At 41.8% G+C, this 11,939-nt stretch overlaps 1 protein-coding gene across 1 annotated transcript in view; it reads left to right on the top strand.

Moving 5' to 3' along the window:
• Positions 1–11,939, top strand: part of LOC101662970 (pre-mRNA-splicing factor ISY1 homolog) — a 27,644-nt gene that overhangs the window by 6,486 nt on the left and 9,219 nt on the right. Inside the window, exons 6-7 of the mRNA XM_045289869.1 lie at positions 3,081–3,193; positions 9,497–9,614. Coding sequence (XP_045145804.1) covers positions 3,081–3,193; positions 9,497–9,614 — 231 coding nt within the window. The remainder of the gene's footprint in view (positions 1–3,080; positions 3,194–9,496; positions 9,615–11,939) is intronic.

Below are 11,939 nucleotides of genomic sequence, written 5' to 3'. Positions count from 1 at the left end.
GCTCTTTTAGAAATGGAAAGCGCCCTCCTCCTCTGAGGACTGGCTGGTGGTTTCCAGCTGCACGACCACTATGCCACCAGGGCACCTAACAGAGGAAGCAAGTCACAAAGACCAATAAACTCGATAGACTTCTAGCCAAGACAAAAAGATGGAGGGTACAAATTACCAACATCAGGGAAGAAATTGGGACCAGCATCTCAGGCCCTAAAAAGATATTAAAAGGGACCAAATCCACTGCCATGGAGCCAATTCCAACTCATCGAGACCCCACGAGGGTTTCCAAGGCTATACATGTGTATGGGAGTGGCTGGTAGTTTTGAATTGCTGACCTTTTAATTAGCAGTCCAAAGGGTAATTAGGGACTATTATGAACAACCTTGTGCTCATAAATTCACGAACTTAGATGACAGGGACTAATTCCTTGAAGGACACAAACTACCAAGGCTCACTTAGGAAAGTGGTTCTTAATTGGAGGTGATTTTACCCCTCGGGACATTTGGCTGTGCCTGGAGAAGTTTTGGGTTGTAACAGTTTGGGAGTGGGAAGGGAAGGCTGCTACTGGCATTAATTGGGTAGAAGCCAGGCATGCTGTGAAGCACCCTATAACTCATAAAAATGACCTCGCCTCACATGTCAGCCGTGCCACTGTTTACCAACACTGCTCTAGAAGAAATAGGTAACCTGAATGGCCCTGTATCTCAAAGAAATCGAATTCAGTGAAAAATATTCCAACAAAGAAATCTCTAGGCCTGACAATAATAATTTATAAATTATCAAGGGTTCATGAGGGAGGAGGATGTGAAGAGGGAGGGGGGAAAATGAGCTGATATCAAGGGCTCAAGTAGAAAGCAAATGTTTTGAGAATGATGATGGCAACAAATGTACAAATATGCTTCATACAATGGATGGATGGATGGATTGTGATGAGTTGGATGAGCCCCCAGTACAGTGATTTAAAAAAAATCTCTAGGCCTACATGACTTGCTGGTGAATCCGACCAAACATTGAGAGAAATAATGCCAATTATACACAGTCTCTTCCAGAAAATGGAAGAAGTTAGCTAAAATCAGGAAAAAGACATTACAAGGAAAGGAAATCTGTCGACTGGAATTCCTCATAAATATCGGCATGTTAAATCCAGCAATATGAGAAAAGATAGATAATACATCCCAACTGACTCAAAGAGTTGATCTTCCTTTAACCTTTTAAGCAAGCTCAAAGCTAGTGGAAGACTTCTTTTATAGAATGAATCCCAGTGAGAAGAGTCTCAATTTATCAATAGGATCCAAAGAGAAAGGTCCATTCACAGCTGTGGCTTCCAGGGATAACTAGTGATCCACTTACATTCAAGACAGAAGGTTGTAAAGCGATTTTTTTGGGATTTGAAGGTCACAGGATGATCACAGGGGCTTAATAGGAAGAAGTTGAAGAAAACTGAAAACTGCACTGGTGAGAAAAAGGCCAGGAAAATTGTACTGAGGAATGTTCTCCCATCAGGACTGCATCTACTCCATTTGAGGGCTCGCAAGGCCTGTCGTACCAGAATTCCCATGGGAAGCCTCGCCGCACCCACCCTACAGCCTTGATTCTGCCTCCTCAGCTTTCATTTGGTTCCTCACCATTTAAAGGGAACGTGAGGATGCTAAAACTGTCATTTTGACTTGTTCTAAATCAGAGAGCTCAGAATTCTCCAGGGAAAGGTTAGAGAGATGGGAACACCGCTTAGGAAATGTACAGACCTACCCGGAGGACATAGAAACAAGAAACCCCAAACTTCCTGCCACCCAGTCGATGCCGACTCAGAGCGACCCTAGAAGACAGGATAGAACTTCCCCTGTGGGCTTTTCAGGCTATACCTTTTTTTTTTTTTTTTAATTAAAAGATCATTTTATTGTGGGCTCTTGCAACTCTTATTACAATCCATACATCAGTTGTATCAGACGTATTTGTACACGTGTTGCCATCATACTTTTTCTTTTTTGTGATCCAAGTGAATTGTTAATAAAGGATAAAAGCAGTTTCAGGCATTATAGTAAACTGAACACGAAAGAGACAGAGAGAGAGAGTCAGACAGACCCACAGATAGACACACACACCTCGGCACAGCTGTGCTGAGCTGTGTGTAGGAGCCGCTGGGAGAGAGTCGCCATCATTCTTTTCTAGACTGTTACTTTCTATTGAGCCCTTGGTATCAGTTCCCCCCCCCCCCACCCTTGTGACCCCTTGATAGTTTATAAACTATTATTATTTTCATATCTCACACTGACCACTGTCTCCCCCCATGGTTTCTGTTGTTCTTCCTCCTGGAGAGGGGTAAAGACTGTAACTCTTTACTGAGTAGAAAGCCCTGTCCCCTACAGAGCAGTTAGTGGTTTCAAACTGCTGACCTTGCAGGTAGCAGCCTAATGTATAACCACTATAACACCAGAGCTCCTAGAGAAACAGTAGCTGCATCTTTTGCTTTTGTGTTTGTTTGTTTATCTTCTGGAACAATACTCCTTGACTGACTCTATTACTGTGCTCGTGGATCGGGAGCGTGAAGGTGTCAGTTCTTTCTCTCTTCAAATAGAATTGTAATGACAATCCCAGTGGATTTCGTGTTTATGTTGAAATCTTGAAGAAAGTCTATAACTTTTCCGGGAGGGCTGATCCCAACAGAATGCTGCCACCAGCATTTGCTGACATCTGCTAGGCTTTGGGCTTTATTTGTTTATATCAAGACTTTGCTGTTTTTAGTGGGAATTCAGTAGGATCTGTCCAGTTTATAGTTCTTCAGTTGCTAATGGGAATTGAGATTTTTTTTTTCTCTCCCAACACTAGTGGGTACTCTGTTCATATTTTTTGCCCTTCTCATTTATTTTGGCACTGATTTGTTTTTTCTTATAAATTTGAGTGAATATATATGTATATATATATATATAAAATTAAAATTTTAAAATTATTTTAAATTCGGAGTTAATACGTATAGCATTATTCCATAGCTCAGTCGCATGAGTGATTATTTTTATGTTGTGTGCCTTTGTGAATATCTCATTGAGGATTATTTGGTGGAATTGATATTAATGTTTTTTGTTTTGTAGCTGGTTTAGGTGAATTCCGAATTCGTGACTTGAATGATGAAATCAACAAACTGCTGAGAGAAAAAGGACACTGGGAGGTCCGGATAAAGGAACTGGGTGGTCCTGATTATGGGGTAAGTGAGCCGCAGCCCCCGGGCATTTTGTTTGTGAGCTGGTGAGCTTTTGCGCCGGTTGAGTAGATCCCTGTGGCTCTGCACCCCCTCACCCAAAGCTGCCACAGAGAGCACTGAGGACATGACAGGGCTTGAAAAGTGCCTGCCACCCGCCGACAGGGAACAGGGGAAACCCATGGAAAGTCTGCTGCCGAAAATGCCACTAACGCCTAAACGCCCACTAACCCGATGCTCTTGAGTAAGCCACCGAATCTCTCAATACTTCAGTGCGCTCTTACATCCTCCTTAACTGAGCTCCTTGGGAGTTAGGCGTAGCCAGGCAGTCGTAGTGTTTTCTTCACCTGGGAGTTCCCTTCTATGGAGTCTCGAAAATGCTGAGTTCTATCTAGCTGGAGCAGTGGCTGTTAAGCCTTTAGGACCCTGACCCATTGCAGATCACACACACGCTTTATCTCACAACCCATTACACACAAAATGCTATGTGTGATATAGTTTGATGTTTTCCATTCTGCCCTGTGTTTTATTTATTTTTATTATTATTGGGTTTTCAATTAAATGATCATTTTATTGGGGACTCTTACAACTCAACGATCCATACATCAAGTGCATCAGGCATATTTGTACATAATGTCGCCATCATTCTTTGCTAGACAGTTACTTTCTATTGAGCCCTTGCTATCAGCTCTTCTTCCCCCCTCCCCTGCCTTGGTGACCCCTTGATAGGTTATACATTATTATTTTCATATCTTACACTGACCACTGTTTCCCACGGTTTCTGTTGTTTGCCCTCCTGGGGTGTGTGTGTGGATATGTGTCAATTATTGTGATCGGTTTCCCTTTCCTCCCCCCCTCTCCCCACCTTTCTCCTACCCTTCTGATATCGCTACTCCCATTCCTGTTCCTGGGTTCTGTGTGTGGTGAGCCCATCTCTCTTACCGGTACCTGTGCACATGCTCCGATTTAACCAGAAGTGAAAGGCAGGACTGGGGTCATGAAAGTGGGGGCCAGGGAAAACCTCAAGAACCAGAGGAATATTGTGTTCATTGGTGTATACTGCGCCCTGGCTGACTCATCCCTTCCCCGTGACCCCTCTGAGGGGATGTCTCATTGTCCATACAGGGGCTTGGGGGTCTCTGCTCCGACTCCCCTCATTCTCAGCAATATGGATTTTTTGTTTGTTTGTTTGTTTGTTTGTTTTGGGTGTTTGTTTATTTTTTAAATGATGATTATGACCCACTCAATTGATTTCTTGACCTACTAATGGGTTTGATCTCCAAGGTGTTCTAGAACCTAGCCCATTCACTTACCTCGGATCCTAGGAACCAGTGCTATCTAACCAGTGGGCAGTAGTATGAGGGGGCGTGAGGAAATAGTGTAGGTGCCATGTCTGACCTCTGTCAGTTACACAAAGGCCCCACTCCAGACCTTTCCACGGATCATTCATTTCTATGAGGCAGAGGTCAGATGGGCCTCCACTGTCCAACCTTCTCTGTCTTATTCTAATGCCACCCATTTCCCCACAACAATGTACTTCTCTGTTGGGTTTCATAATCTATGATGGGCCACACAGAACTCATGGACAACATGCACCATTATGGGGCTTGTTAGGGAAGTTACCAGGTTATAAGTCAGCATAAAAAACATTAAGGATACACATTGTCCTTTTGTCTGCAGCTGCACTTCTTAGCCACACTGGCAGACAAATCTTTTTCTGGTCTTAAGCCTCTAAGCCTCTCAGCCCCTTGGCCCCTTGGCCTCTGTCCTCCTTTGGCAAGTGTTACAAAGCTTCTTTGTCTCTAATAATGGCCAGAAAGCACCCCACGCTATAAGCCAAGCTCCTGTCCAAAGGCACTCAGTTTTACTAGCTCTGTGGGTTAGAAGCCTGCTGCTTTGTCTCAAAGTCTCAGTGTTGTGGCCTCTTGTGCTTCTGCTGCTGCAACCAGCTATGCTGGTGACTTGTCTTTCTTGATGGTTGTAGGGTTCTCTATCCTTGTTCTGCAATGGCTCACTTCTCCCCAGTGGAATGGCAAAGCTGACCAGTCCCAGAGTTGGACTCCTCTATACCTTATTTACATCTTCCATGAACTTTTTGAAACCCCTCCGACATTATAAGAAACACATAATGGTTTGCTTCACATTGGTCTTTCTACCTTTATGACAGTCTAACAAAAACCAGCTTTCTTACTTTAGTCCTTGCTGGTTCATTTTTCCATTGCTCTTGTATTGAGCACCTCTTGTGTTTCAGGCACTCTGGTAGGAACTTTCTCAAGGGTTGTTGCATTTAACTTCTTAAGCGGTTCTGTGATTAAAATTTATTTTTACTGTCATACTGCTTTAAAGTAATGTGGAGTTTAATAACCCTCCTGGAGTGGACCTCAAAAGCGTTAGAAAATGAACATGTAAACTATCCTTAAGTTCTACCACCTAAACTATTCATGTCTTTACATTTTCCTTTCTAATTTATTTTAAGACTTGGGAAATTCAAATGAATGAATAACTGATGTATAACAATCTGGAATTTCTGAATTCAAAGTAAGTTTCACTTTTTGAACATTTGATCTGTTACTTTTTAGCACCAAGACTGGCAACTGCCTGTTGTGTACTACTTGACCATGAATGGCACCCTTATCCCACTGGCAGTTTTAATAACAAATCCTTGGCTGCTTCTGTCATACTCCAAAGAGATGCCTACTGCCCTCCTGGTGATGGCAGAGGTGGCCTCATGAAGCAAGCGGTCCACACAACTAGAGAGAGTTTTCAGTGAGCGTCTAGGCATTTCCTGGCTTCTCCACACACACGATGCACCTGTGCTTTGACTGCGCCCCCTGCTGTTCGGCCACGAGGCACTGCAGTTCCACTTCACCCCACCTAACTCCGCCTTTGCCTTCAAGCCTGGAATCTGCTCTCCTCCATTTGTGTTTGAATGGTTTAAAAAATTTTCATTTTCGGCAAAGAAAGCTGATAGTGCCTGGCTATCAATAGATATAGGATCTGGGGGTCTTAAAGGCTTGAAGGTAAACAAGCGGCCAACTAGCTCAGAAGCAACAAAGTCCACATGGAAGAAGCACACCAGCCTGTGCGATCACAGGTGTTGAAGGGATCAGGTACCAGGCATCATCAGAACAAAAAATCTTATCATAGTGAATGAGGGAGGGAGTACGGAGTGGAGACCCAAAGCCCATTAGTAGGCCACTGGAGAACCCCTTGCAGAAGGGTCTCAGGGAGGAGACAAGCCTGTCAGGGTGTGATGTAGCAATGATGAAACATACAACTTTCCTCTAGTTCCTAAATGCTTCCTCCTTCCCCACTATCATGATCCTAGTTCTACCTTGCAAATCTGGCTAGATTAGAGGATGTACACTGGTACAGATAGGAGCTGGAAACACAGGGAATCCAGGGTGGATGATCCCTTCAGGATCAGCGGTGTGAGTGGCGATACTGGGAGGGCAGAGGGAGGATGGTTGAAAAGGGGAAACTGATTACAAGGATCTACATGTGACCTCCTCCCTGGGGGACGGACAACAGAAAAGTGGGTGAAGGGAGACGTCGGACAGGGCAAGATATGACAAAATAATAATTTATAAATTATCAAGGGTTCATGAGGGAGAGGGGAGCGGGGAGAGAGGGGAAAAAAGAAGAACCAAATGCCAGGGCTTAAGTGGAGAGCAAATGTTTTGAGAATGATGAGGGCAATGAATGTCCAAATGTGCTTTCCACAATTGATGTATGTATGGATTGTGATGAGTTGTATGAGCCCCTTATAAAATGAAAAAAATAAAAAAAAATAAATTTTCAAAGTATAATATAAAAGCAATACCGTATCACTGTAGACCATTTATAAAGTTCAGAAAAGCATAACGAAACAGAAGAAGTTTCAGCCATAATCTCATTTCCTCTTTACAGGCCCTGGAATGCTTCCTTCTATTGTTTGTCGTTCTTTCTGGGTCTCCCTGGTGGGCCTCAGCTGGTTATTATTGCCATTGTTTTCCTCTGAATGCTTTCCTGTAGTTCAGCTCATGCTTGGCCTCTGCTTTTTGGTTCCATTTTCAAATTTATTTTCAGAGCAATCATTGTGATTATATTGTATCTTTATAGACATTTTTCTGTGCATGTTTTCTTCTTACAGAAATTAGCTCATAGGCGTATGTTCTCCATTTACCTAGCAGTTTTCATGTTAGCAATCAAGAAAAAAATTTCCTATCAGTAGTCATTTCATTAAAAAAAGCCTTTAAGAAAAAATTAAAAGCTTTTGAACTCATAAGTAGGACCTAGAACTTCTGTAAATCTTTATGTAGAATTACAAGTTTTTGATATTTTGCTGTACTGGCTTGATCATTTTCTGTGGGTACCTTGAGTTTTTTTTAAACCTCTTGAATAGATTGAATACATCATGTTCCTTTATTCCTTAATACCTCTGTGTACATTATCTACAAAGAAGAATTTTTTCTATATACCCTTGATAAGTCATCAAACTTTAAGAACTTTAACTTTTTTCCAGTAATTTTTATCAACTCGACTCCACAACAGTGGACTTGTTTTTCTTTTTTCCAATGAAAAAAAATCATTTTATCGGGGGCTCTTATAAATGTTAAAACAATCCATAAATCAATTATATCGAGCAAACTTGTGCATATGTTGCCATCATCATTTTGAAAACATTATCTTTCTACTTGATACAATATGGATATTTCTTTCTTATTTTTTTTTATCACAATCCATGCATACATCAATTGTGTAAAGCACATTTGTACATTCATTGCACATTGTTTTTCTTTAAAATTTTGATTCTTGTAGTATTTTTTTCTCCCCGGCTATTTTAATTGGAACACGTGCTACTTTTAGTTGTTGGTATTATTTATAATGGATAGAATACCTTTTTTTTTTTTTTTAAGAATACCTCTTATGGATGTATTTCATTTGTCTGTGACTCTAATTTAGGTTGTTGGTAATTTTTTCTTAAGCTTGTGTCAGCTTATTTAAGAGTTTCGTAAGAACTATCATTCATAAAATATAGAATATATGAGGATACGTAAAAAAGTATTGCTGTAAAATAATAGAAACCCTTGTTGAACAAAAATATCAAAATGGGAAGCTCCCCTCACCTCCCGCAACATAGCTTCCATGTAGGTTCGTATGCTGCTGAAGTGGTGTTTCCATTTTAACTCTCCCCCAGAGAATTTTGAGCTCCTCAATTTATACTGTGTCAAAATGACAGTTTTGACACCTTTGAGGGACTCAAATCATGTTCCATTTAAATGTTCTTTGAATTGAGAACCAAAGGAAGTCTGAAGAGGCTGTAATATAGGTGAGGTAATGTTTCCCATGGAAATTCTCATAGGACAGCCCTTGATAGCTTGAATGAGCAGGTGTATTGTCAGGATGGAAAATAAATCTCTTGGTACAACTTCTTACATTTTTTACTCACCAATGTAGTTTTAAATTTTTTTAAATCAATTTATTGGGGCTCATACAATTCATCACAATACATAGATCAATTGTGTAAAGCACATCTATACAAGTTTTTAATTTTTTAAAAAAACTTCTAATAAGTCCCCATGATTCTCCTGTGTCCTTCAAGAATACCTATCAAGGTCACCCCTTTGGATTCCCCCAAACCACCCATAATAACCTTCTGAATCGACCTCTTTGCCATGAATTTAACTGGCTCATTGGATTCCTCTTGGAAACTACAATTTGGGATTGGACCTGTTGTTTGAAATCACCCTAAAAAGACTCCAAACTCACCACCATCAAGCTGATGCTGATTCATCGTAAGCCTACAGGACCTTCCCCTGTGGGTGTCCGGGACTGTAACTCTTTACAGGCGTAGAACACCCCTTCTGAGTCCCCTAACAAGCCTAGGAGAGGTGCATTCCTGAGTGAAGTTGTCGACTGGCATCCACCGATCCCAAAGACATGGTAAACATGGTTTGCGTGGAATGAACGTGTAATGTGTGACCTGGTGTTAGTGGCAATTGCTTTTCACTTCCTGTCCTGTTCGGTAAGGGGTTGTGCTGTAGTTGACTTAGCTTACCCCTTACTGGCGAACATAGCACCCCTGGGGAGAGTGGCCCAGCACAGGCAGGGTTCTGTTCTGCACTGAGTCACTGTGAGTCAGAACCACCAGGACAGTAACCATGTTAGAGACGTGGCTGGCTGGTTTTGTTTAAAGAGAAACAATGTGTAATAACCTCTGAACATACGTATTTTCCACAGTTAGTATTTTTACTGTAATAAATATTTATAAACATGGAGTAGTGGGTGTAAATATCAGATTCATGTTCTCTTTTTCCCTCCAATAAGAAAGTTGGTCCTAAAATGCTGGATCATGAAGGGAAAGAAGTTCCGGGAAATCGAGGTTACAAATACTTTGGAGCAGCAAAAGATTTGCCTGGTGTTAGAGAGCTGTTTGAAAAAGAACGTAAGTAACTCGTGTTTGTGAAGGTTTTTGCCTCTGGTTGGTGACAATTATAAGAACAGGTAGGCTACATGCGAGGTGCTTTTCCTGTGTTATTTCCTAGGCACATAATAACGTCATAGTGTCGGAATTATTGTCCCGTCCCAAAACGAGAAACCTAAATCATGAGTTGAATTCACAGGTGTGAAGGCAGCATGATTGGAACTGAAAAATAAGCCCAGAATTGGCTGATGCCAAATTCCTCCCTCTCTGCACATTGCAGTCTGTCAGTCTAAATTGGAATTTCCCTGTTTAAAGTTTCCCAATTATCAGGGTAGACTCTGAAGGTCATCAAATCAGGTTTATTGTTTCAGTGACTTAGTGGAATACTGTACTTGAAGAGCAAAAGAACTCTTGGGCAGCACCTTAGAGTGTGAAGGTGGATCTCAGTGGAGCTATCCTGTGTGAATAAGGGGAGCCCTCACCTGCTCTCTCCTCCCCTTTGTTCCCCACCTCCCACACTGGCCCCCAAGGAGTTTTCACCAAACCTCAGGACTTTCACACGTGCAGCTTGAAATGACTGGTCTAGAGTTTTAGTGCATTTGAATTTTTCCAGTGTTGTGGTCGGAAGAGAGCCCTGGAACTGAGATCACGTGTGTGATGACTATTAGGCGCCCTGGGGCACAGTGAGTTATGTGTCACTTTGTGTTAGTAAGCCTTCCCCCATCACTCCCCTTGGTGTTGGTACGGCACCTCTATACCAGTAATTTCAAGTCCTACTAGAGAAGAGGTGATGGGGACGCTCCGTAACAGCAGTGAGACAAGGCCAGGAGCAGAACAGACCATCAGTCACTTGTTTGTAAGCTCATGTTGAAGCTGAAGAAAATTAAAACAAGTTCACAGAAGCCAAAGTACTACCTTGAGTCTCTCTCTCCTGAGTTTGAGACCATCTGAAGAATACATTTGATGCATTGAACACTCGTGACCGAAGACCAGTCAAGTTGTGCAGTAAGATATCGTGAATGAGGAAAGCAAAGGGGCGCTAAAAAGACAAAAAGAAAGAACAAAAGTGAGTATTAGAAGAGGCTGAAATTTGCTTTTGGAGGTAGAGTAGCTAAAGTGACCTGAAGAAGTGAGGCGGTAAAAGAACTGAGCAGAAGATTCCGAGGGGTAGCTCCAGGAGATAAGGTATTACAGCGAAAATATGCAGCCACTTGGAGTTGAAAAACAAAATGGAAGAACCTGCTCGACATCGCCCAGTCTGAAAGAAGTGAAGAAAAATGTCAAATCTTGAGCTACACTACTGAAGGATATATGGGCGAAAGATGAAGCATCAAAAGAAGATAGCAGGAACGCGTCACTGTGTGAAAAATAATTGGTTGACTTTCAACCATTTCATGTAGCATATGATCAAGAGCAGACAGTACTGAGAGACGAAGTCCAAGCTGCACTGAAAGTACTGGTGACAAAAATTCCAGGAATAGAAGGAATAACAGTGGAAATTCTTCAACAAATGGATGTGATGCCCAGAATATTATTAGACAGCTACTTGGCTAACCTATTGGAAACAGATCTAAAAATGTGCCCATTCAAGTAAAATTTTACTGAAGACAATTGAAAAATAGTTGCAGCCGGCTATCAACTGAGAACTGCCAGAAATACAGGCGCTATTCAGAAGAGGATGTAGGATGAGGATTCATTCATTGCTCATCTCAGATGGACCTTGGCTGAAAGTGGAGATATATTTTCTATGTTTTATTGACTGTGTAAAAGCTTTTGACTACGTGGGTCATAACCAATTATAATCTTATGAAGAATGAGAATCCCAGAGCACTTCATTATGTTGATGTGGACCCTGAGTGTGGACTATTAAAACATTGAAGCAGCATTATAGGGGCTGCAGTATATCGCATTTGTGTATCCAGCTACTTAAAACTTCAGGTTCTTCCTAGTTTTCACTCTTATAAATAGTGCTGTGATCCACTTCTTTGTCCACTAAGCTTTTGGTAGGTTTTGTTAATTTTGCTTTTAATTAAGAGATGGGAACTAATTCAGAGCTTTAAGCATTGACTTGCCAAAGGGTTGTACCACTGCACTACCGGCACCCTAGCAAAGTGTCGGTTACACTTATCTTCACGCACATATGCACTTTGTGGGTGCGTAACTCTGTCCAGTCTGTAGTAGTTTTGTGCACTTTGTGGGTGCGTAACTCTGTCCAGTCTGTAGTAGGTTTGTGCACTTTGTGGGTGCGTAACTGTCCAGTCTGTAGTAGGTTTGTGCACTTTGTGGGTGCGTAACTCTGTCCAGTCTGTAGTAGGTTTGTGCACTTTGTGGGTGCGTAACTCTGTC

Source organism: Echinops telfairi, unplaced genomic scaffold (genome assembly GCF_000313985.2).
Source record: "Echinops telfairi isolate 266 unplaced genomic scaffold, ASM31398v2 ScPeMD7_31;HRSCAF=116, whole genome shotgun sequence".
Lineage (NCBI taxonomy): Eukaryota > Metazoa > Chordata > Mammalia > Afrosoricida > Tenrecidae > Echinops > Echinops telfairi.
Note: the sequence above shows the minus strand (reverse complement) of the source record. Positions and strands in the feature narration are given on the sequence as shown.